General features: G+C 55.1%; 1 protein-coding gene across 2 annotated transcripts; it reads left to right on the top strand.

Annotated features, from left to right (window-relative positions):
- The first annotated feature begins 2248 nt into the window (after nucleotides 1–2248).
- On the top strand, nucleotides 2249–21893 carry TIE1 (tyrosine kinase with immunoglobulin like and EGF like domains 1). Of its 2 annotated transcripts, XM_074376658.1 has the most exons (24): nucleotides 2252–2323; nucleotides 2516–2669; nucleotides 5390–5707; nucleotides 5789–5899; nucleotides 7375–7530; nucleotides 7678–7809; nucleotides 7952–8092; nucleotides 8302–8430; nucleotides 9220–9365; nucleotides 9578–9722; nucleotides 12069–12227; nucleotides 12415–12552; nucleotides 12751–13047; nucleotides 13621–13911; nucleotides 14251–14441; nucleotides 16771–16981; nucleotides 17148–17258; nucleotides 17471–17661; nucleotides 18674–18787; nucleotides 18899–18969; nucleotides 20087–20127; nucleotides 20218–20314; nucleotides 20398–20497; nucleotides 21430–21893. In XM_074376658.1, the coding sequence occupies exons 2-24, from the start codon at nucleotides 2612–2614 to the stop codon at nucleotides 21499–21501; spliced, it is 3420 nt and encodes a 1139-aa protein (XP_074232759.1). In that variant the 5' UTR covers nucleotides 2252–2323; nucleotides 2516–2611; the 3' UTR covers nucleotides 21502–21893. The 2 variants fall into 2 exon arrangements, 1 of the variants encoding a protein (XP_074232759.1); XR_012511323.1 differs by lacking the exons at nucleotides 20398–20497; nucleotides 21430–21893 and having other exon boundaries at nucleotides 2249–2323; nucleotides 18685–18787.
- The last annotated feature ends 1204 nt before the right edge of the window (nucleotides 21894–23097 follow it).

Raw genomic sequence — 23097 nt, 5'->3', positions numbered from 1 at the left:
CTCCACAGCCCACAGTGGAACATGAAGCTATCCCCACGGGTCTTGAAGGTTCCAAAATCACATGTCCTTTTCCAGGTGTTATAAGCCAAGGATTTTATCACCTTTCCTTTGCAGGTCCAACTGCAGGCTTCTTCCCGGCAACATTCCAATTGAAGGTGACTAAAATTTGGCCTCTGGAAAGTAAATTGGCACGGGGAGTTTACTAAAATCTCTGCTTCAGTGTTCCACAAGGAGGCCTGGCTGCCCTGAACCCCTGGCCACCCGGCCAAGCTCCTGTATGTGCCCACGTGCCAAAAGCTGGAATGCCCACAATTTGTAAGAAGGTGGCTTTCGCGGCAGTGAATTGTGAGCCTGGTGTGGTCAGTCATATTGCTATTCTTGCCTGCCTTCTTTTTTAAATAATTACCTTTACTTTAACTCTCTCATTATCAGCTTAGTTTGTTTGGGGTTGGAGAATAGACCTCACAATGTGCAGAACTGCATACCTGCATTAACTTTATTCTTGGTCTGTAAACTTCCAGTGACTGAGCCTTTCAGATATGCATTACAGTTCAAGTATTCCTATTGCCATAGCAGATGTATACACAGCCCACTCAAAGTTTGTTTGTGCAGTGGTAGTTCCTTTGTGACATGCTGTTTGCAAACGGGGTGCTATTTAAATTACTTGCAACACAGTCTCAACACATGTAAAAATACACTTTTACACTTATAGGACACTGTTTTATAATACAAACCCTTGTATACAAATTCTGCAAGATGTGCATTGTGTTTATCTACGCTTCCTACTGAGTTGTGTTTCCCAGTGGAATGTGGGGAGGGCAGAGGGGCCTGTGGTCTTTGTCACTATAGTGTTACAGGGTCTTAAACTTTATTTGGAGCAGTATCTGTCATTTTCTAGAACAGATGCTGTCCAAGTGCTCTCCCTACATGTGCAAAATGACATCAGGCCCACCAGGTGTTCCCAGAACCAAGGGGCTGGTTCCACAAAAGTGGCCTCTGCCTACAACCCCGCCAGACAAACTGCCCCAGCATTTCCCAGCTCCTTTCTCATGTCAGAGTCAAAGGTCTTGGCACCAAGATGAGCTGAAGACTAAGGTATCAACCACCTGACTCCCACCTGAGTCGTGTCCACAGAAAGGTCTTCCCAGCCTCACGCTGAGAAACGGGGTGTCTGTGGGCCTATCTTGTGGGGGTGGGGTGGGGCGGGGGTCTTCTCTGATCCGTTTTTCATGCCACAACAGGAGTTAAAATCTCCCCTGGGACTTCTCAGAGATTTTCAAAAGAGCCCCAGACCTCCATCAGCTCAACCAGGCTGTAGGAGCCCAGCTTCCCCAGAATAGAGAACTAGAACCTGGTGGGTCTAGAGGAGAGTCCAGACTTCACCAAAGAACAGGCTCTGGGAAGATGTCCCAGCCCCAAAGGGAGGGCTTGGACTCCCAAGCCAGTCACCTGAGCTGCCACCAAGTCTCACCCCACCCCCACCACTCCATTCCAGACCAGGGGAGCCACAGGTCTCACCAGCGAGCCCTGGCCACCTGCCGGCTCCAACTGCTCCCTGCAAGGACAGACCCCCGCACAGGCGTTCCAGACCCATGGGCCATGTTCTACTCTGGGAACTGCCAGTGAGAGACAAGCGGCACAGCAGAGGCAAGATGAACCGAGCCTTTGAGCTTCTGTCAAGGGGCTGGGACTGCTCCCAGGCTGTTGTCAGCCCTCAAGAGTGTGCACGCTCCCTGGGTGGACCTTCCGCTGCCCCGGTGCCCAGGGATAATGACCACAGGTGACAATGCACTAAAGTCTCTGTTAGTGGCTTAAGCTAAGGACTGTAAACAAAAGAGACTCACTTCCTTTGCGTTCCCTTGGGTCTGCTTAGTGTGAGCCCTTGAGGAGCAACTAAGCCAGAAGTTCAAGTCCCAGCCTCGCCATGACCTCAGAGAACCCTCAGGCACTGCAGGCCTCGGTTTTCCCATCTGTGAAATGAGTTACACACGATTGAATCAAAGGGTGTTTCTGGGTGTGAGTTTTTTTGTTCCTTTGTGTACATTGCTGGGCCCACAAGGATCCTTATGTTACATACATGAACTGCTCTCTAGGAGGGGCGCAGTTCATGTATGTAACAAAAGGATCCTTGGGGCGCACACATGAGGAATTGTGTGTACATGCTGGGGGAGGGCAGACCCCAGAACAATATCCTCCCCCCATCCCATCTCAATAGGAGGAAGCCACTGGCTTCCTCCCTTTCCTGCCTCCTGCCTCCTGTGCACTGGCAAGACTGAGGACCACAGGGAGAAGAGGCGAAGGGAAACAGTCCAACAGTCCCCAGGTCTGTCCTTGCCACAACCCTCCCCCCACCTCCAGTGATCCCACTCCTGGGCCTTCCAGGCCACACCCATCCCCAGCCTCGTGGGGGCCGGGCTAGGGGGGCCTAGAGGCCTAGAAGCAGGATAAGGCCTCCCCACCCCTCTCCCCTGCCCCCCCTCCCACTCAAGCTAACTCATTTCCTCTTCCTCCCCAGAACCAACACACACTGACAGCACAGGCTGAGAAGCCAGACCCAGAGCGACTGACCGTGGGCCTACGTGTCCTGACTGGCCTGGTCAGCCGCTGGAGTATGGTCTGGCTGGGGCCTCCTTTGCTGCTCTCCATCTTCTTCCTGGCTTCTCATGTTGGTAAGTCTCCCCACGCCCCGGCCCCCCTGCCCTCATGGCCTTGACTTTCCCCCCGCCCCCAGGAAACCCTATCAACATTGCCATCAACTTCATCCACACCCTGACCCACTAGAAAGTGGGATCTGGGCCCGGAAAACCCAGGCAGGCACTAGGGATTGTGGGAGGGGAGGGAAGGAGTCCTTGACTGTGTTGAATTTTAACATCAGTGGGGAGAAGCTGGGCCCCTGGGCCCCACGAGGTTTTCATTGGAGGCTCCTATGGCCAGTGTGTGGGACTCACTCAGTTATTCATTTGACAGACATTGAGCAAGCACCAACAATATTCCAGGAGCTGTGCTAAGTGGAGGGCCATTGGTTGAGAGGCAGACAGCCTCTAGATCCTTATGATAGATTAAGTGATGCCGACTTCCTATGGCTGTTAGGGGTTTACATGGGGTAATTTACACAAAGCACTTGGTAAGGGCTTCTGAATAACCGATTCCTTCACTAACCTGCCCAAGAGGATTAAAACACAAATGCTTCCTTTGAGTGGTTCATGGTCTACTGGAGGGGCACGGGACACGGGATGAGGACTGAACAGATAGACACAAGGAGCTCCATCCAGAGGAGCACTGAGTAGTCAGCTTACTCTGCTTCAGGGTAATAGATGGAAAGGGAGTTGGGAGAGACTCCACTAAGAGGGATGGTCTTCATTCCAGGCAGCCAGAACAATAGATGCAAGTCTCCGAGGCACAGAAGTGCACAGGAGAGAAAGTTCCTGAAGGGGCCGCAGCAGGTGGGGTGGTGTGAGCAGCAAGGGGGCTCAAAAACAAGCACTGCATCCTGAGGGCAATGGGGAGCCATGAGAGGTGATAGTCCAAGAGACACAAGGTCTTCGATGGATTCATTTGGAGAATGAATTGAGGAAGGAGGGATGTGGCTGTCAGGATGGTCCCAGGGAGTAAGGATGAGCATTTACAAGGGTGGGCTTGGAGATGGGGATGAAGTCAAAATGCTTTGAGGAAAGAGAGTTTGCAGAATTCTTTGTGACTGATTGGGGCAGCCAGCATAATGCTTCATCGTTTGGACTTTACAGAGTCAGAAAACCTGGCTGTACCAGTTACTAATCTTATATGACCTTGGGCATATAAGTTATTTCTCTGAACCTTCCATTCACTGGCTATGAAATTAAGATAATAACACCCACCTCCCAGGATAGTTGGGATGATAAAATGAGAGAACATAAGTAAAGTACCTGGCATATAACTGACCTCCAATAAACATTAATTATGACAGCAAGAGTATGAGATGACTTTGGAGTTTGTATCTTGGGTGGTTTTTGCCGTATGCTGAGACAGGGCACACAGGAGAGGAGCAGGTTTGGGGAGAACTGATGGAAATGCAGGCCTGAGCTGAAAGCCCGGGTAGGAGGCGAATTTGCTAGAGGAAGTCTGGAAAATAATCATTACCCACCTATGTGAATGGAAAGACCTCAAATTCTGGAGGGTGTGAGCATCCAACGGAAAACAGGTGCTCAGCACACAACAGGTAGTCAGCTAATGCTACCTTCATTTACTCATGGCCGGCTCTCAAAGAGCATCGACTGATAAGCTAAGTAGCATTTAAGCTAACTAACTATTTAGCAGTGAACAGGGACAGAGTAGGAGGGGCTCAGGAAGATGTGGGGTCCCAGGGCTGAGGAGGCTCGCAGAGCTCAGCACAGGCCTGGACCCCAGCTCTACTCAGCCTCTCCCTGCTCCAGCCTCACGCTGGTGCCCCAGCCATGCCGCGCTGAACTTGGACATCCCCTGTCCACACCGTGGTCTTTCTCATTCCACACCTGTACTCAGGATATGTCCTTAGCCTAGAATGGCCATCCTACCACTGACCTCTCCCTGTCCCCATTCCTACCCTTCACTGTACTCTGCTCTGCTCTCCCAGGAGGCACCTCTTCACCCCCTGCCTCCCCCAAGGTAGGTTACATGTCCCTTCTCAGCACTCCCTGCACAGTGCCCTGCATTTGACAGGCACATCCATGTCTGTCTCCCCACTGGGACTGGGAGCTCTTTGGAAGACCAAGAGCAAGGATCATCTCCTGTCTCTGTGTGTGTTGGCCCCAAGTCTGCCCCTGGGCCTGCCCTCCCTGCTTCTGGCCTTTTGCTGGACCCAGGGATCTCTTCCTTTCTGCACCCTCACCACCTGGCTACAGAATTCTGCCTCTCTCGCCTTAAATCCTAGCACAGCAAACAAGTCTAGATTTCCAGAGTGTCAGGGAGGGGTCCCACCAAGACACTTCTGTTCTCTGGGGCTCTCCTAGCCTGCACCCTCATGATGAGGGGTGCAGGGGCAGGGCAGTGTGAGCAGCTCCCATTTGCAGAGTGTTGTAGAGACAGGTCAGGAAAGGGAACTGCCAGGAATAAAGTGAGGAAATGGAGACGGAGAGCATAGATCATTCTTTCTTTCCGAAGGCTGGGCTGTCCAGGGAAGCCATCTGGCAGGAGAAGAGAGAGGATGAGGCCAGAGAAGGGGCTTTGTTTTCCTTTTTGTTCTTTTAGGACTAAGCAAGTTGAGGGAAAGGGGGCAGTACACGGGAAAGGGGAAAGGGACAGGAAGGGAGTGGGGTGGCTGTGCCTGATAAGTGCGGAGTCTTGGGGCGGGGGGAGGGGGGACGAGAGGGGGAGGGCAGGGCAGGGGTGAAGGCGGGACCTCGCCAGCTCAGAGGATGTTGGTGTCTCGTCCTAGGCGCGGCGGTGGACCTGACGCTGTTGGCTGACCTGCGCCTGACCGAGCCCCAGCGCTTCTTCCTGACCTGTGTGTCCGGGGAGGCTGGGGTGGGCAGAGGCTCGGACGCCTGGGGGCCCCCGCTGCTGCTGGAGAAGGACGACCGCATCGTGCGCTCGCCCCGGCCCTGGCAGCCCCTGCACCTGGACCGCAACGGCTCGCGCCAGGTGACACTGCGCGGCTTCTCGCAGCCCTCGGACCTGGTGGGCGTCTTCTCCTGCGTGGGCGGCGCGGGGGCTCGGCGCACGCGCGTCCTCTACGTGCACAACAGCCCCGGGGGTGAGTCTGGCCGCAGCCCGGGTTGGGTAGGGGGAGAGGGGGTTGTCCTGGACCCCTGACCCCGCCCTCCGCCCCCCGCAGCCCACCTGCTCCCAGACAAGGTCACACACACGGTGAACAAGGGCGACACGGCTGTACTTGCCGCCCGCGTGCGCAAGGAGAAGCAGACAGATGTGATCTGGAAAAGCAACGGTGAGAGGGGCATCGAAACTGGGTGGGCAGGTAAACCGGTAGGTCTGACACCCCAACACCTCCATGGCCCTCGGTGGTCCCAGTTTTGGCCCCTGACACACCTGTCACTCCACATACCTGTTACCCGCTCTTGCCAGCCTCCAGAGCACATCCTCTTCCCTGGACCAGGTCTGTAGGAAGCACCTGAATCCATCTCATCTCTAGGTCTGAGCTGTCCTACTGCGCCCAGAGGACCAGCAGCCTCCTGATCAACTACCTCTTTCTCTGTCACCCTCAAATCAGCGCTATGTTAACCCCCAACCTTCGAGTCTCCCTGAGAGTTAGCAGATGCTGTCACATAGCCCACTTGGCAGGGAGCAGCAGTCCCCATGGGACAGAAGAGAGCTGGTAACAAAGACTCAGCACAGGCTAGGGAAGTTTAGCCTCTTCCAGAGATTTGTCCAGACACACTTGTAGGGGCCTGGGCAGACCTGGGGATCTCAGCCCAGCTCTGCCCCAACTCTCGCCCTATCAGGCCCTCTGCCCTCCCCTCCCCAGGAGGAAGCCATTTCTCTCTGCGGCCCCAAAGATTCCTGCCCCCACCCTCAGACCCACAGCCCCTTGGCTGCTTCTTACGTCCCTGAGCTCCTAAAAGGGGAGGATCTTTCTCTTGGGCTGGGGGTTTGCCTCCTGATGTCCAGGCCCCCTGAATTAATGAGAGATGTGGAGAGTCAGGCAGACCCGCACTCCCCTAGAATCTCTATTCTGTCCTGAGCAAAGAGGCAAGAAGAGATGGTCGGGGACAAGGACCCTAATGTTAGAGTCCACCAGTCCTGGAGGGAGTGGCTCCTGGAAATTAGCCACAAAGAAGAGGGGAAGAACATTCCAGGAGGAGGAGTGACAAGAGCAAAGGCAGGAAGCTCTGAGATACCACGGTGTTTCTAGAACAGATACAGACAATTTAGGAATTCAGGGATGTTCGGAGTCAGGCAGGATGCGGAGAGGTATGGGACTAGAGGGCTAAGCAGTGGCCAAACTGGTGAAAATGATGTGCTAAGGAGTTGGCTGTTGTCCTGCGGGCAGTGGCGAACTATTGGAGAGCTTAAGCTGGGGAGCTATGGAGGAATCTATTGGAAAAGAATCTCATTGGCTGTTGAGTGGAGGATGGGTGGAAAGGGGGACGACTTGGGGCAGAAAGACTGCTTGGAAGGCTGGGAAGCTGGGAGCGGGATGGTGGCAGTGGGCATGGAGGGAAGTGAAGAGCTCTAGGAGATGAGGGGGAGATAGACCAAACAGGACTTGGTTTACTGAGTGACTGGTGGAGCGTAGAGAAGAGGATGCTTCCCAGCTTTCTGGCTTGGGTACTGATACTCTCTGGTAACTTCTCCCAGGTCTGATCACTCTGCATGGCACACGTTGATGTGACGGGTTGAGGTGGGCAAAGGGAGGGGACACTAACTCTCGTGTGGCACTGAGGCCCCAGTTTATGCCCCCAGGATCCTATTTCTACACCCTGGACTGGCACGAGGTCCAGGACAGGCGGTTCTTGCTGCAGCTCCCAAACGTGCAGCCACCCTCAAGCGGCATCTACAGTGCCACCTACCTGGAAGCCAGCCCACTGGGCAGCGCTTTCTTTCGGCTCATCGTGCGAGGTCAGGAGCAGAGGGCAGAGGTGGTGGATGGTGTGGGAAGCTGGGAGCCCAATGGGTACTTCCTGTGGATCCCCAGGGCCACCCCAAGTCCTCAGCACCAGTGGTCAAGAGGGGTGAGAGTCAGCTGCTAAAAGCACTTTCCTGCAGGCTGTGGGGCAGGGCACTGGGGACAAGACTGTACCAAGGAATGCCCAGGCTGCCTTCATGGAGGTGTCTGCCACGACCAGGACGGCGAGTGTGTGTGCCCCCCTGGATTCACTGGTACCCGCTGTGAGCAGGGTAAGGAGGCTGGGCAGTGCTAGGACCTAGACAAAAGAGGATGCCTGGCTGGGGGAAGACTCTTGAACCATGAGGATGCAGCTTGGATACCAAGCAGGTCCTGCACCCTGGGGCCCAGCAGAGCACCCTGCCCTTTTTCTAGCCTGCAGAGAGGGCCGTTTTGGGCAGAGCTGCCAGGAGCAGTGTCCAGGCACATCAGGCTGCCAGGGCCTCACCTTCTGCCTCCCGGACCCCTATGGCTGTTCCTGTGGATCTGGCTGGAGAGGGAGCCAGTGCCAGGAAGGTATGGGCTAGCCCACCCTCTGTGGTCCCTGACCAGACAGCTAGCCACAAGCTCCACCCAGCCCCTTCACTCTGGCCCTGACTTACACACCAATCCCTCCACAGTCCCCTGCTCACTTGACCAGTGCTCTCTCCACCCAGCCTGTCCCCAGCTGTGCCCTCATTATCCCCTGACCTGTGCCCTTCTAAGCACACCCTCTCTGTTCCCAGCCTGTGCTCCAGGCCATTTTGGGGCTGATTGCCGCCTCCAGTGTCAGTGTCAGAATGGTGGCACCTGTGACCGCTTCAGCGGCTGTGTCTGCCCCTCCGGGTGGCATGGAGTGCACTGTGAAAAGTCAGGTATGAGCATCTCTCAAAACAAGTCAACCTTCACCTGACACATCCCCAGGCTGTAAGTCCTGTCCTCAGGGAGCTCATGGTCTAGAAGTTCTCACTACCAGCCCGCATCATCCGTACAGGGGTGGGCAGCAGCCCAGAGCGGGTGGGAGCCCAGAGAAGGCCCTGACCAGCCTGAGAGGGTCAGAGAGGGCTTCTGGGAAGAGGCACCATCTGAGATGGGATATGAAGGACAAGAGGAAGACAGCTCGAGAGAGAGGAAGGTCAAAGGGCGGGGTTTGAGGACTCAGCCTCGAGTACCAGGATGGTGGAGTGGTGGGGGGCTGGAGGAGTGGTCAGAAGAGGTCAAATCTTGGGGCCTTTGAATAGCAGGCTATAGGATTTCCACTCAATATGATAGGCCAGCAGGGAATGGTTGAAGAGGCACAGAGCCGTCAGATTTGTGTTTGAGAGAGGACCACAGCTGCTAAGTGGGGAGTGGGAGCTGGAGAGCCTGGAGGATCTGTAGCAGGGCCCAGAAACCAGCATTCCGGCTGTGAGGCTGGAGGGGTCTGGTCTCGGTGTAGGAGGATGTGAGGATAGGGAGGGAGCAGGAGGTAGACTCAGGGGCAATCAGAGGTGGGCGTGACAGCCCTGGAGGAGTCACATGGGACTGTGCTGGCCTTCAGGCTGGGGTGACTGGGCCACAGGCAGTGCCTGCACCAAGATGCAGGACTCGGGAGGAGGGGTGCCTTGGCAGTCACATGTCTGCCCCCGCAGGGCCTCCAGGATGAGTGTCCCCTCTCTCCCCAGACCGGATCCCCCAGATCCTGGACGTGGTCTCAGAACTGGAGTTCAACTTAGAGACGATGCCCCGGATCAACTGCGCGGCTGCGGGGAACCCCTTCCCAGTCCGGGGCAGCATGGAGCTGCGTAAGCCGGACGGCACAGTGCTCCTGGTCAGCCCCGAGACCCCAACCCGGGCCCCGCCCCTCCAGGCCCCGAGCCCATGGGGCTTTCTGCAGGCTCTGCCTACAGCTCAAGTGGGGTCAGGCTGATTGCTGAGGGACCGCCATCCAGCCTCTGTCCCCTTATCAGTCTGGACAAACACGTGTGTCTGCTACGTGATGCACATTCTCTGTGGTCTGACCCCTTCCCCTGTCTCTCTCAGTCCACCAAGGCCATTGTGGAGCCAGACAAGACCACAGCCGAGTTCGAGGTGCCCCGCTTGACCCTTGGGGACAGTGGGCTCTGGGAGTGCCGCGTGTCCACATCTGGTGGCCAGGACAGCCGACGCTTCAGGGTCAACGTCAAAGGTCAGTGATGTCCCATGGCCCTGGAGGCTGGATAGCAGGCACAGCAGGCACCAGCCCATGCTGCTCAGACTGGGCATCTAAGGTCATAGCCCAATACCAGGCAGAGAAGAAGGCCTGTTATCAGCCTGAGGCCTGGACTGGACAGTGTCCAGGCTGGAGCACAGCTCAATCTCATTTGGAAAAGGCATCCCATGCCCCAGGAATGGGACACCCTCCAGCCTTGCCCAGGTGATGCTTCCCATCACTGCCTCCCCAAAACCCTGCCCACAGACACACAGTGCCTTTCACTCTGCCTCTGGGATGCTGCCTCCCCCGCCCCGAGTCACACCACAGGTCACTCAGTGCGAGGACAGGGAAGCTCAGAGGGTGACCTGCTCTGTTTCCCAGAGGTGATTCCTGATGAATAAGAGGGAACTGCCAGTGCCCAGGATTGCTCAGAGCAGAGCACCCCCACCCCCGTTTGGTGTCCCTCACCTTCTCCAGCACCATAAGCCTTGACACTCACACTCCCTCCCACCTCTTGGCTCCTCTTTTCCTCCAACCCCGACATCCCCCACTTCCCCTGACATGAGCCTGGACCTCGTACTCATCTTCCTCTTTCTCACTGTCAGACTCTGCTGCCCACCCGCCCCCAACTCTGCAGCCTCCTCCACCCCCAGGAAGTATTAGAGAATGATGTGAGCTGCGCACCCCTTTCTCTTCCCACTCTCCCCAGGCTTTGGACCCAGACAATCTGGCTGTGAATCCTCACCACAAATTCTAGCTCCGTCACATAATAAGCAAGTCACTTAGCTCCTCATAGCTTGCTTCTCACTCTTTAAAATGAGAATATCAGTGCTCCCTCGATAGGGTTGCTGTGAAGATTAAATTAGATGATGCATTTAAGCATTTAGCACAGTGCCTGACACAGGGTATGTGCTCAGTACATGTTGACATTTATTGTTATTATTAGTTAAAATGTCATCTGTTCCCTAGCAACTCCCAGATATGTATGACCTGCAGCCTGGACCCCTCTCCTGGGCTCTAGACCCATTTAGTGGGACCTCCATGTAGTGAAGGTCTGGTTCTGAAGTCAGTGTGGCAGTTACTTGGTGTATGACTCAGGGGCCCACTTAGTATCCAGCCACCTCCAGGACATGTAACCCCATGCCTGAGCCACAGGTCCCTGGGCTCCGTAGCGTCCAAGCCGGGCCTTCATCTCCCTCCAGATCAGCACTTCCTCCTGACATGAGTATTCCTGCCTGACACCACTGTTCCTTCTCACCCCCTCAGCTCACACCCCTGCATCCTCCTTGGCCCTCCCCGCCCCTCTTCCAACCATCCACTCTTCTTTGAAAGTCTTCTGGAAAATATTTAGAAGAGGCAAGGGAACCAGTTAAGGTATTAACGCAATAACCTGGAGAGAAAAGCTAAAGCAGAACAGAGGCAGTGACCATGGAGAGAGGAAGCCGAGCAGGAGCGCAAAGGCTGTTGTGGGGTAGAATGGACTGATTTTAGGTGGCCTGGCCAGACAGACCTAGTTCAAACCCTGGCTGTGTGTCCTTAAGCAAGTTGCTCAATGTCTCTGAGCCTGCTTCATCATTTATAACACAGGGGTGAGGAGCCCTGCCTGCAGCTATAAGAATTTGAGACCATGCATGTGAAGCCTCCAGGTAGAGCAGGTGCTTCATTACCTACTACTCTTTTTTTAATTTAGAGAGTGATGAATGGTAGGGGAAGGGCAGAGAGCAGGGTGACGCTGAGATGGGTTTCAGGCCTCTCTGCCTGCCACCACACTGCACAGGGGGGTGCCCTTCCTCAACCCCCCGCCCAAAGCATCTTACCAATAAGTACAAATGTCGTATACATCATTATGAAAATAATATTGCTATGAGATAATAAGCCATATGTGAATATTGTATACAACTTTGTCATTTAAATCCTAAAGTGTTCACCTCCTTTCACATCTATTTGCACTATATTCCTATTTACTAAGTGGGGAGGAGTTTTCTTTATATAGTGTTTCATCGTTAATAAGTCAATACCTGTTCCGTTTCTGGGACGTTCTTTCTGTGCGTTAAAAAATTTCAAAATTAAAAAAAAAAAACTGGCCATGCCACTCCCTCACTTAACATCTTTTGGGACACCTTCATGTCCTTATTGCCGAATCCTTACGCCTCCAGCCATCCTCCCTGTGCCCTGGCCACTCTGGTCATCTGTTAGACTTGGTCTCTCCCCAGCCCAGGGGGTCCCCAGATCTAAATGGAGACTAGCAATCTCTTTGATGCCCAGAACACAGAGTCTGCTCCCATTTCTGAGGACTGGGGGTGCTGTCTGGGGCACGCCTCACCCCGAGCCTCCTGGCAGTGCCCCCAGTGCCCCTGACCGCCCCTCGGCTCCTGGCCAAGCAGAGCCGCCAGCTCGTTGTCTCCCCGCTGGTCTCCTTCTCTGGGGACGGACCCATCGCCTCCGTCCGCCTGCACTACCGGCCCCAGGATAGCACCATGGCCTGGTCCACCATCGTGGGTGAGTCGGGAGGGAGCCAGGGACAGAGCAGGGTGGCTGGAGCGGGGCGAGGTATCAGGCATTAATGAGGGGAGGGGGACTAGAGAGGGAGGGAGACGTGTAAGGAGAAGAGAGGGGCTACAGGGAGGGTGGTGGCTTCTGGAAGGAACCGGGGCTGAATGATGTGAGCTGCCCACCCCGCCCCCAGTGGACCCCAGTGAGAACGTGACGTTAATGAACCTGAGGCCGAAGACAGGGTACAGTGTCCGTGTGCAGCTGAGCCGGCCGGGAGAAGGCGGGGAGGGAGCCTGGGGGCCTCCCACCCTCATGACCACAGACTGTCCTGGTGAGAGGCCAAGAGTCACCCCTTTCTGTCCCCCCAGGGGTCACTGTTCTATGCACTCAGGGGCTGTCATGTCTTGTCCACCCCAGGGCCCCCTGCCTTTCCCACTGGAGGTTGTTGCACCCTGTCCCCTGGGGACCACTATCCTGTCCAGCTCCAAGGACTCACCGGACAGTTCTGACCCCTGACCTCTGGCCCCAGAGCCCTTGTTGCAGCCATGGCTGGAGGGCTGGCATGTGGAGGGCCCCGACCGTTTGCGAGTGAGCTGGTCCTTACCCTCGGTGCCGGGGCCACTGGTGGGCGATGGTTTCCTGCTGCGCCTGTGGGACGGGGCCCGGGGACAGGAGCGGCGGGAGAACGTCTCGTCCCCCCAGGCCCGCACCGCCCTCCTGACCGGACTCACGCCTGGCACCCACTACCAGCTGGATGTGCGGCTCTACCACTGTACCCTCCTGGGCCCTGCCTCACCCCCCGCACGTGTGCTTCTGCCCCCCAGCGGTATGCTCCGGAAGGGGGTGGTGGGCTCAGTAGGAGGGGGCACAAGGGACACAGGAGCAAGTGAGACCCAAAAGGACATGGGAGGGCATAGGATCCTGGATGGACATGGAGAGAATACAGGACATGAAAACATGGCAGAAGGAGGACCTAGGATGTCAAGCACACATGAACACAGGGAGGATGTGACAGAGGATACGGGATACCAGGAGCATGGGGGCAGAGGAGAGCACGGGGAGGTCGTAGTTCACGTGGAGAACAAGAGTCATGGGGAGGATGTAGGGCCCCAGGAGGACATGGGACTTGGGGGAAAACAGATCTTAGGGGGCACATGGGGGAGACCCAGGGCACTGGGAGGATCTGGACCACCAGGAAGACTTGGGATGTAAGGAGAACCAGGGGAAGCAGAAGCTCAGGGAGAGGAATTCAGCCCCGGAAGGGAGGAGGAGGCTGGCGGGGTGGCTCGCATTCTGGGTTCTGCAGAGCAGGGGACACAGTTAGAGCAGATCTATCCGACCCCACAGCCACGCGGTCTGGCCCCATCTGAGCCCTGCCTTCCCACCCCCATCTCCCCAGGGCCCCCAGCACCCCGACACCTCCATGCCCAGGCCCTTTCAGACTCGGAGATTCAGCTGGTGTGGCAGCGCCCAGAGCCTCCGGCTGGGCCTATATCCAAGTACATCGTGGAGGTGCAGGTGGCTGGGGGCTCAGGAGACCCGCTGTGGATGGACGTGGACAGGCCCGAGGAGACGAGCACCATTGTCCGTGGCCTCAACGCCAGCACACGCTACCTCTTCCGCGTGCGGGCCAGTGTCCAGGGCCCCGGCGACTGGAGCAACGTGGTAGAGGAGTCCACCTTGGGCAACGGTGAGAGGGCAGGGCCAGGGGGGACTCCTGGACCCTGGGGTCAGTCTCAGTGCTCTCCCCATCCACGTATCCCCTGCCTTGGAGCTAGAGCATCCTAGGCCCTTCCCAGCAAGTCACTTGAGCCCTGGTACTGGGGACCCTGACTCTTCCTTTCTTATGACCCCTTGTCCTAGTGTTGGGAAATCATATCATTCCAGTGACCCACTGGCCCTAGGCCTGGCACCCCGGCTCCCTCCCTGGCACTAGAATCTCTGACCTCTTCCTCTGTGTGACCCCACATTGGCCTCTGAGTTCCCTGACCTGTGCATCCCTATGATCTGCCTCTCTTATTGTGTCCAGGGCTGCAGAGCGAGGGCCCAGTCCAAGAGATCCAGGCGCCTGAAGAGGGCCTGGACCAACAGCTGGTCCTGGCTGTGGTGGGCTCTGTGTCCGCCACCTGCCTCACCATCCTGGCTGCCCTCCTAACCCTGGTGTGCATCCGAAGAAGCTGCCTGCATCGCAGACGCACCTTCACCTACCAGTCGGGATCGGTCAGTCCCCTGTACCCGCCCCAGGGCACGTGTGGGCAGACCCTTTGTGTATGTGTTCCTGTCTATGTACACCCCAGTATTTGCACACAGCAAGTGTGTGTGTGTGCGCACCCACATGCGTGTTTATGTCGTAGGTATAAGGCTACACTCAACCGCACACAAGGGTAGGATATATAATTATCTTTATTTCTCTAGAATTGAACTCAACTTATGAGCTCACTTACACTAGTGGCAAAGTATTTAATACCCCCAGTTCAGAATCACTTGGTTATGTCCATGTTTCACTGTGGTCAGTTCAGGATCCTCCTCCTCCTCCTCACTCGGGCCGATGTAAGCCTAGGAAGCCTGGTGCCACACGGGGAACAGGTGGCCTTCACACTGGCCTCTGTCCCGGCAGGCCCTCCTGGGCTGGGGAGCCAGCCTCCATCTGCAGGCAGCCCTGGCCGATGTCCTCAGCCCTTCTGTGGCCCCCTGCCAATGGGGCACTCACACTGCAAGTTCTTCGTCCCAGCCTCCATCCTTGTGGATCCCAGGGCCTCCTGGGGGAGACTCAGAACTCCCAGGTGCTTCCTTGTACCCTGTGGAGGGCAGCGTATTCTGTGGCCCTTAGACCCGCTGCTATGGCTGTTCTAAAGCCCACCCACAGCTGTTTCTATCGCTCTCGCGTTGAGCTCAACCTGCAGCTTCACCTGTCACTCCTTGAGAGAGGAAACACACACCTCCACTCTTCTTGGCTTCCCTGTAAACCTGAGTTTTCTGTCCTTCTGTGGTCCACGTCCCTCGAGCCGGCAGGCCCACACCAAGGGGGATGGGGGTGGCGGGCACAGGCGCCTCTTCAGGGACCCAGTGTCACCTCCTCTCATCACCTCCTCCCACCTCTCTCCCCTCTGGGATCTTCCCCACTGTTGTCACTTATGATTCAAACTGCGCCCTTGTTCCTCCATGCCTGGGCGCCTTATATTTACAGCCGAGCCTCGGCATTTCAGAAAAAAAAAACCCACAAACCCCTCTTCTCTCTCAAGGGCTGATCCTTGTGATAGAAAGCCTAGTGTCCAAGCTATTGTCTCTGCCATGCCTTTAAAAAAACTCCCTTCAGGGATTCAATCAGCCTCTTTGTTCCAGGCTGCATTGGCCTCCCTCTGAGGTCAGTGCACACAGAAAGCTGCCACTGCTGTAGTTGGGGGAGGGTTCTGGGAACCACCGTCATAGGAAGGAGGTGGGAAGGCGGCCTGAGTGTGTATATATCCTATCATACATCAAGATGTATCCCTGCTATACGTGCCTGGGTGCAGAGGGGTGTGTGTGCAGGAATGCACGTGTACCTCCCTGTGATTGCCCCCATGTGTGTAGGCCTGTGTCCCTGACACGTGTGTCCCTCTGCTTGTGTTCCTGTGTGCACATGTCTGTGTGTACCTCTCAAGGATGCCCCTGCATCCTGTCCACCACTAGAACATGTGTGTGCACTCTGGCGTGTGCCTTCAGCTGTCCATGTTTTGTGTGAGTCTGTGTGACCCATGTCCTCAGCCCTCACCCGTCAGGCTGGGCTACAGCTCACTTAGGAACCCCTCCCTCCAGGTCGGTCTTAATCCTTCTCCGGTTCGCACACTGGCCGCTCCCGGGGTCCTGTTCGGCTGTGTCCTTTTCCTGCCCAGGAGGCCCAGCTCCTGCTCGGCTGGGGGCAGTGGATGCGCCTCTTTGTTATGCTCTTTCTCTCTTCGGGTCCTAGGGTGTTCTGAGAGCAAGGGTGGCTGCCAGGTGGGTGGACAGGGTGATCTCTGCTTCTGCTGCTGTGAAGAAAACCCCTCCACTGGCTCCCAGCAGCTCCGGGCTTAGCATGGAGCAGGTGCTCAGTAAGTGTACCCTAGCTGATCGCCCAAGGCCGGAACCCTCTCCGCAGCATCCCTGGTGACAGAAAAGCCTGGCTGTGGGATCAGCACAATCCCAGGAAGCTCATTGCTCCCCATCACAGCTCGTTCCATTTTTTTTCTGTTTTAAATGTTAGAAATATCATCCTTTCATTGACTCATGTCATGGCTTCTAGCAGTTTTATCCACTCCTTGTTCTTTCAGAGCCCCACACACCTGATCCCCAGGCTGTGGCCTCTCCATTTCTCTCCTTGGACATGGGTCCACCCGACGGCACACCTGTGCTCCATCTCATAGGATTCTGTCTCAGTATGTGTCCTCTGTCTGTCTGTCAGTCCCTGGCTGGCCACCAGGATGCCCTCTGTCTGGGTCTCTGTCCATTTGTCTGACCACCCTCTGTCTGTGCACCTTATTGCCCCTGGCTCTTTCGTGGACTCTCTGCCCACTTGTCCCATCCTATGAAGGGTGAGGAGACCATCCTGCAGTTCAGCTCGGGCACCTTGACACTGACCCGGCGGCCAAAACCACAGCCCGAGCCCCTGAATTACCCAGTGCTGGAATGGGAGGACATCACCTTTGAGGATCTCATTGGGGAGGGGAACTTCGGCCAGGTCATCCGGGCCATGATCAAGAAGGACGGACTCAAGATGAACGCAGCCATCAAGATGCTGAAAGGTCCGCTGGCAGTGAGCCTTGTCCCAGCCCAGACCCTCTCCTTTGTCCCACAGACCCCAGCACCACCGCCCTCGGCTCCCTCCAGCCACTGATCCCAGCCCTCACCAGCCCATGCCCTTTCTCCAGGCTTATGTCTGACAAAAGTGATACTGGATTCTTTACACAGAGTATGCCTCTGAAAATGACCATCGTGACTTTGCGGGAGAACTGGAAGTTCTTTGCAAATTGGGGCATCACCCCAACATCATCAACCTCTTGGGGGCCTGTGAGAACCGAGGTGAGCCCCCAACTCATCACAGACCCCTTCTTCTAACCCCCAACATCAGCCATCACCTCCATATCCGTAGCTTGTGGGGAGCTTCAGGGCAGCTAAACATCACTACTCATTCTCCTTCGTGCTTTGGGGTCTCTGTCTAGCACCGTGGGGAAACTGCTGACGCCCCGGGTTGCCTATGTATCAACCGCCACCCTGTGCTCCTCACCTCCCAGGTTACTTGTATATCGCTATTGAATATGCCCCCTATGGGAACCTGCTAGATTTTCTGCGGAAGAGCCGGGTCCTGGAAACTGATCCAGCTTTTGCCCGAGAACATGGAACGGCCTCTACCCTCAGCTCTCGGCAGCTGCTGCGTTTTGCCAGTGATGCTGCCAATGGCATGCAGTACCTGAGTGAGAAGCAGGTGTGTGAGTGTGAGTGTGTGTGTGTGTGTGTGTGTGTGTGTGTGTGTGTGTGTGTGTTGGGGGAAGGTGGGCTAGAGGGATGAGGGGAGACCACGGGGATGACTTCAGGAGATAGTCAGCAGGCTCTATTTGGATGTGGAATTGAGAAATAGAGAGGAGAATGTGACCTCGACTTGCTGGCCTGGGTGAGTGGGTGAGAACACAGGACGAGAAGCAGGTCTGGAGAAGGTGTTGCTTTCGAAGCATCCGAGGGATATCTTGGTGGAGGTGTTGGCTTAGCGGTTGTAGATGCCAGCCTAGAACTCAGTAAGGAAGCCTGGGCCAGAAATAACAGTCTGGGAGCTTCACCATAGTGATGCCAGTGGCCAGGGATGGGTGAGACTGACCAGGAGAGGATAGAGGGTGGAGCAGGCAGGGGAGGCCCAAGCCCCAGTTCAAGGACACCCTGCTTGAATGGAAGGAGAGACAGTAGCAGGAGGGGATGTGACATGAGAGGTCCACTTTAAAGTTGGTGAAGTCTTTAATATCTTTGAAAACAGAGGGGAAGGGGCCAAGGCAGAGGGAGGTCTTGGAGGAAGGTGGAGGGCCCAGTGGGGAGGATCTGGAACTCAAGAGAGAAGGTCACTTTGGGCAAGAGAAGGGCCTTTCCACTCTTATCAGTGGGGTGGGGGTGGAAGAGGTCCAGACAGAGGGGAATAGGAAGCATGCAAAGAGGGGAAGGTGCAGTGTGGTCACTGGGGAAAAGCCCACTGTTGTTCCAGGAGAAGGATGCAGCCTGAGCTTGGCTGTGGCCCAGGTCACAAGAAGGAAGGGATAACAGCCAGCACTGTGGTTTTTCTCAGGCAGGAGTTGCTGATCTAGGATGGGGCCTGGGTAGGTGGGAAGAAGAGTAAGGGGCTACTAGAGGCATGAAGGAGCCCACGAAGGCAGCCATGGGGCCGGATCCCTCCCTGGCCCCGCAGTCCAGGGCTCACACATCCCGTCTTCCCTGACTTCTGACCGTGCCTGCAGTTCATCCACAGAGACCTGGCTGCCCGAAATGTGCTCGTCGGAGAGAACCTGGCCTCCAAGATTGCAGACTTTGGCCTTTCTCGGGGAGAGGAGGTTTATGTGAAGAAGACGATGGTAAGTCTCATGCAGTCCTCCTCATCAGGGCCGGTACCTGGCTCTGCCCCCTAGAAGCTGCTAACCAGGCCCTTCCTCCTCACCTGATCCCTTCAACCCACTCTCTCCCAGGGGCGTCTCCCTGTGCGCTGGATGGCCATTGAGTCTCTGAACTACAGCGTCTATACCACCAAGAGCGACGTGTGAGTTTGAGGGTGGGGAAGGGCAGGAGGGTTTGGCCCCCAAGGACGCTTGTAGGTGTAAGTGGACACACCTCAGACATGTCTCATATAGTCCAAAGCATGACTTGGCCGTCCCTAGGGTGTGTTCCCGGTGTGACACAAGTGTGACACAGATGTGTCTTGGGTATCAGTTGGCCATGCCCAGCATCTTGGTTGGAAAGTGGGGGCTAGCTGGAAGGAGTTTCATCTTGGAAGGTGTTTCAGGAGAAGGATTGGAGTATGAGTGATTTAGGGCTGGGTTTGACTCAGAGACTGGGGGTAACTTGGAGAGATTTGGGGATGCTGGTAGATAATGCCTGGGTAAATGGAGAGACCACTCAAAGAATGCTTTCACCTTCCTCTCTGACGAGCAGGTCATCTCCACCTGAGGACCTAACCAGAGCATGACCCCCCAAGACGCCCTCTCTGTGCTCCCTCCCCTAGATGACCCCCGCCCCTCACTCCTACCTTCAGGGAACCTGGCCTGCCCAGTGCTCTGGCCCTGGCTCTGCCCCTTGCCCCCAGCCTTTTGGCCTAGCCTGCCTGGCTCACTGTTCGCCACACCAACACCCCTCTGACCGCTGCGTGTCTACCTCCTGCTTCTGCTCCAAGACCCTCGAGCTTCCCTGCCTCCACTAGAACTCCCACCCTGGTGCTACCTGCCTCTTACCCACACAGATGTTGTTACGATGTAAGAGGCAGCTAAGAGCAAGAACTCTGGAGCCAGACTGCAAGAGTTTGAATCCCAGCTCTGCCACTTACTAGCTTTGTGACCTTGGGCAAGCTAGCTCGCCTCTCAGTGGCTCAGTGTCTCCATCTATAAAATGGGGATAATAATAGTCCCTATATCATAGAGTTGGTGTAGGGTTAAATGAATTAACATATGCATTGAATGATCGGTGCCTGGCCCACAGGAAGTGCACAGTAATAATGTTGAGCCTGGGAGGGGCTGTGAAGAAGCTTCAATGGAGCAAAGACAACACTGGCCAAGGGCAGACACAAGGAGGGGCTGGGAGGGGCTGACAGCTGGGCTAGGTAGACATTGAGCTGCTGAGCCCCAGGGTCTAGAAAATAATGCAGTGTGTCCTCCTCATTTCAGTTGGTCCTTCGGAGTCCTCCTCTGGGAGATCGTGAGCCTTGGTGAGTCCCTCACCCCATTCCCCTGGTGCCCCCACCTTCGCCCCCCCCCCACCCTAGGCCCTGGCTGAGAGAGCTCTGCCCCTCCTGCAGGGGGCACACCGTACTGCGGCATGACCTGTGCCGAGCTCTACGAGAAGCTGCCCCAGGGCTACCGCATGGAGCAGCCTCGCAACTGTGACGACGAAGTGTGAGTCGCCTCAGCCTTGAGCCCCATGACCCCCGCCACCCCAGGGGGCCCTGACCCTCATCTCAGCGATTCCCTATCTGCAGGTACGAGCTGATGCGGCAGTGCTGGCGGGACCGTCCCTACGAGCGACCCCCCTTTGCCCAGATCGCACTGCAGCTGGGCCGAATGCTGGAAGCCAGGAAGGTGAGGAGCCTGGGGGTGATGGGGGCTGGGCTCACCAAGCTCACAGGGGGCCCCCTCATCGGAGCCAGACTGTGTCCCTGTCCCCACCGCTAGTGGCACCACAGTCTGCCCGGGGCCCTGGGCCACAGCCCCCTCTCCAGCTCTCACTGGGCTGGGCACTTGGCCCCTCTGAACTCTTCCAAGGCTGCTGCTTAACCTCAGCAGCAGATCCTTCCCCCAGGTCCCAGGTCCCAGAATCCCTGCCTGTCCTCCTCTGCTGGGGCCATCAGCCCATTCTCATCTGGGACACCTCTCCTCACCTGGCACAGAGCCAGAGTGGAATAATGCATGAAAGTTCACCTAACCAAGTGGGGGATGGATAAATGAACGGTATAGTAACTGAATGAGTGGAATCAGAGGATGGATGAAACAATAATCATACGAATAAATACACAATTAAATAACTGAATCTAATACCCATATCAATAAATTAATTATGAGATAAATGTAAATGAAGAAATACATTAAAATAAATATGCAAAAAGTTCTTCATATGAATTAATGACTAAATACTTGGAAGAATAGTAAACTATCTTAAGAAGGAAGGTATGATCAAATAACCATATATATGGGTAAATTATTAAAAATAGCCTTATGAATAGATAAGTAAATGAATGAATGAATGCATGAGCGAACAATTCATTGAATGAGGGCAGGAAAAAACTCCTGTCCAACAACTGTGATGAGGATCTCTCACCTGCGCCCCCCACCTGTGGTCTGATGACTTTGCTTCTCTGGGCCGGTGAGGACCACCCTTGGCCATGGGGTCATTTTGAGTCTCCAGAACAAATCAGTGTCTCTTCATATACCCAACCACATGGAAGTCAAGGACCTCCAGGCCAGGGCACCCCCATCCCTGGCCCTCCCCTCCTAAAGTTTGCTCTGCTCCCCAGGCCTACGTGAACATGTCGCTGTTCGAGAACTTCACGTACGCAGGCATCGACGCCACCGCTGAGGAGGCCTGAGCTGCCATCCAGCCAGAACCTGGCTCTGCTGGCCAGAGCAAACTCAGCTCTCCAACCTGTGACTTCTGATCCTTGCAGCCTGAGCTGCCTCAAGGAATTGCTTTTTAACTTAAGGAAGAAAAAAGGGGAATCAAGGGATGGGGTGGGCTTAGGGGAGTTGGATCCTCATCGTTTGCTGTTGCTCCCAGTGCCTCCTACATTACTGACAGCTGCCCTCATATCCTTCCTTCCAGTTGGGCTGCTCCACATGTGTGCTCTTCTGTTCCCTGCACTCAAACCCCGGCTTCAGCTCCTCCACCCGAGCCAGCACTCACACCAGTAGCATGCCCTGTTCAGTTCCTCCCCTCTCCCTGCCTTGTAATCAGAAGAAATAAATGCTCTAAGAAGCTCCATTCCATGTCTGCCTATTACCTCTGATCAATCCCAGGGAAAAGTTAAACCAAAGAAGGAAAAACTAGACTTTCCAGGAAAAGAAATTAAACTAGTTATATTGTCATTATTCCAAGCCCTCTACTGGGGTTGCCTCTCCATGATGGGAGATGTTCTGAAAGACCCACTTTACACATATATGGCCCCACATCTCTGTTACAATGAGAAGTCCAATTTGCCCCTGGTCTCTTCCCTGCTTGGCAGCCTCTATCATCAATATATCTCCCTAAGTAGCTGCCAGCCTGGGATTCTTTGCTCTGTCCAAAAAAGTCATCCCAGGATTGGCTCTAGCCCAGCCATAGCTCAAACTGATTCTGGTCTGTTTTGAGCCCCAACTTCCTTACATCTCTAGGCAGCCTTCCCTGACTTGGTAGCCACCTTACTTCTTGGCTTGTGGGCCCCAGAAGAAGAAGGCAGAGGTTACTTCCAGATTCAGCCAGCCACAGTAGGATCGCTTTGCCTTCCTCAGGGTCTTCATAATGTTCGGGGAGATGCTCCCTGTCCTGAAAGCTAGTCCCACATCACTATTCCCTGTTCTGTGGTCTTCAGGTTTGCCCATCCTTCGAATTTGTCACTGCCGGCCTCAGATTTCTCTCCCACTGGTTCTTAAGGAACAAGACTTGTTTTGCTTCACTTTTTTTTTTTTCAGTTAATCAGATAAAACCAAAGGAGACATGCCATGGTATGGCATTGTGGTTAAGAGCTTAGATTCTAAAATCAAGTGGACCCATGTCCAAGTCCCTGTTTTATCACTTACTATTTCTGTAACCTCGGTCACATCACTTAACCTCTCTGAGTTTCAGTTTTCCCTTCTGAGAAAACGGGGTTAATAATAGTTACCTCACTGCTGTTAGCACTAGATGAGACAATATTTAGTCTCAGTTTAGGCAGGGACATTTTTCACAGTACTGGGACTTGGACATAATAAGTGTTCATTAAGTGTACATCATTACATACAAATGCAAGAAATTGGAGGGTGGGGTGGTGATGATCGGAATCTGTACTCCAGAAAGACTTGAATGGTTATTTAGAGTGTGGAACTGAATCTAAGAAGAAATTAACTGGATTAAATGGGTAGCTGTACAGGATGGGGGAGATGAGATTTGCTAGAATGAAATTTTATTTCAGATCCACTGCAGGGATATTAAGTCCAGGATGTGGGGATTG

The sequence above is a fragment of the Camelus bactrianus genome, chromosome 13, assembly GCF_048773025.1.
Source record: "Camelus bactrianus isolate YW-2024 breed Bactrian camel chromosome 13, ASM4877302v1, whole genome shotgun sequence".
In the NCBI taxonomy this organism is placed as follows: domain Eukaryota; kingdom Metazoa; phylum Chordata; class Mammalia; order Artiodactyla; family Camelidae; genus Camelus; species Camelus bactrianus.
Note: the sequence above shows the minus strand (reverse complement) of the source record. Positions and strands in the feature narration are given on the sequence as shown.

Excerpts from the sequence above, each read along its gene's own strand:
- TIE1 (XM_074376658.1), top strand. The coding sequence starts at position 2,612 with ATGGTCTGGCTGGGGCCTCCTTTGCTGCTCTCCATCTTCTTCCTGGCT. Across the intron at positions 9,723-12,068 it reads CTTCAGGGTCAACGTCAAAG|TGCCCCCAGTGCCCCTGACC; the intron begins GTCAGTGATGTC and ends GCCTCCTGGCAG. Across the intron at positions 18,788-18,898 it reads TTTATGTGAAGAAGACGATG|GGGCGTCTCCCTGTGCGCTG; the intron begins GTAAGTCTCATG and ends ACTCTCTCCCAG.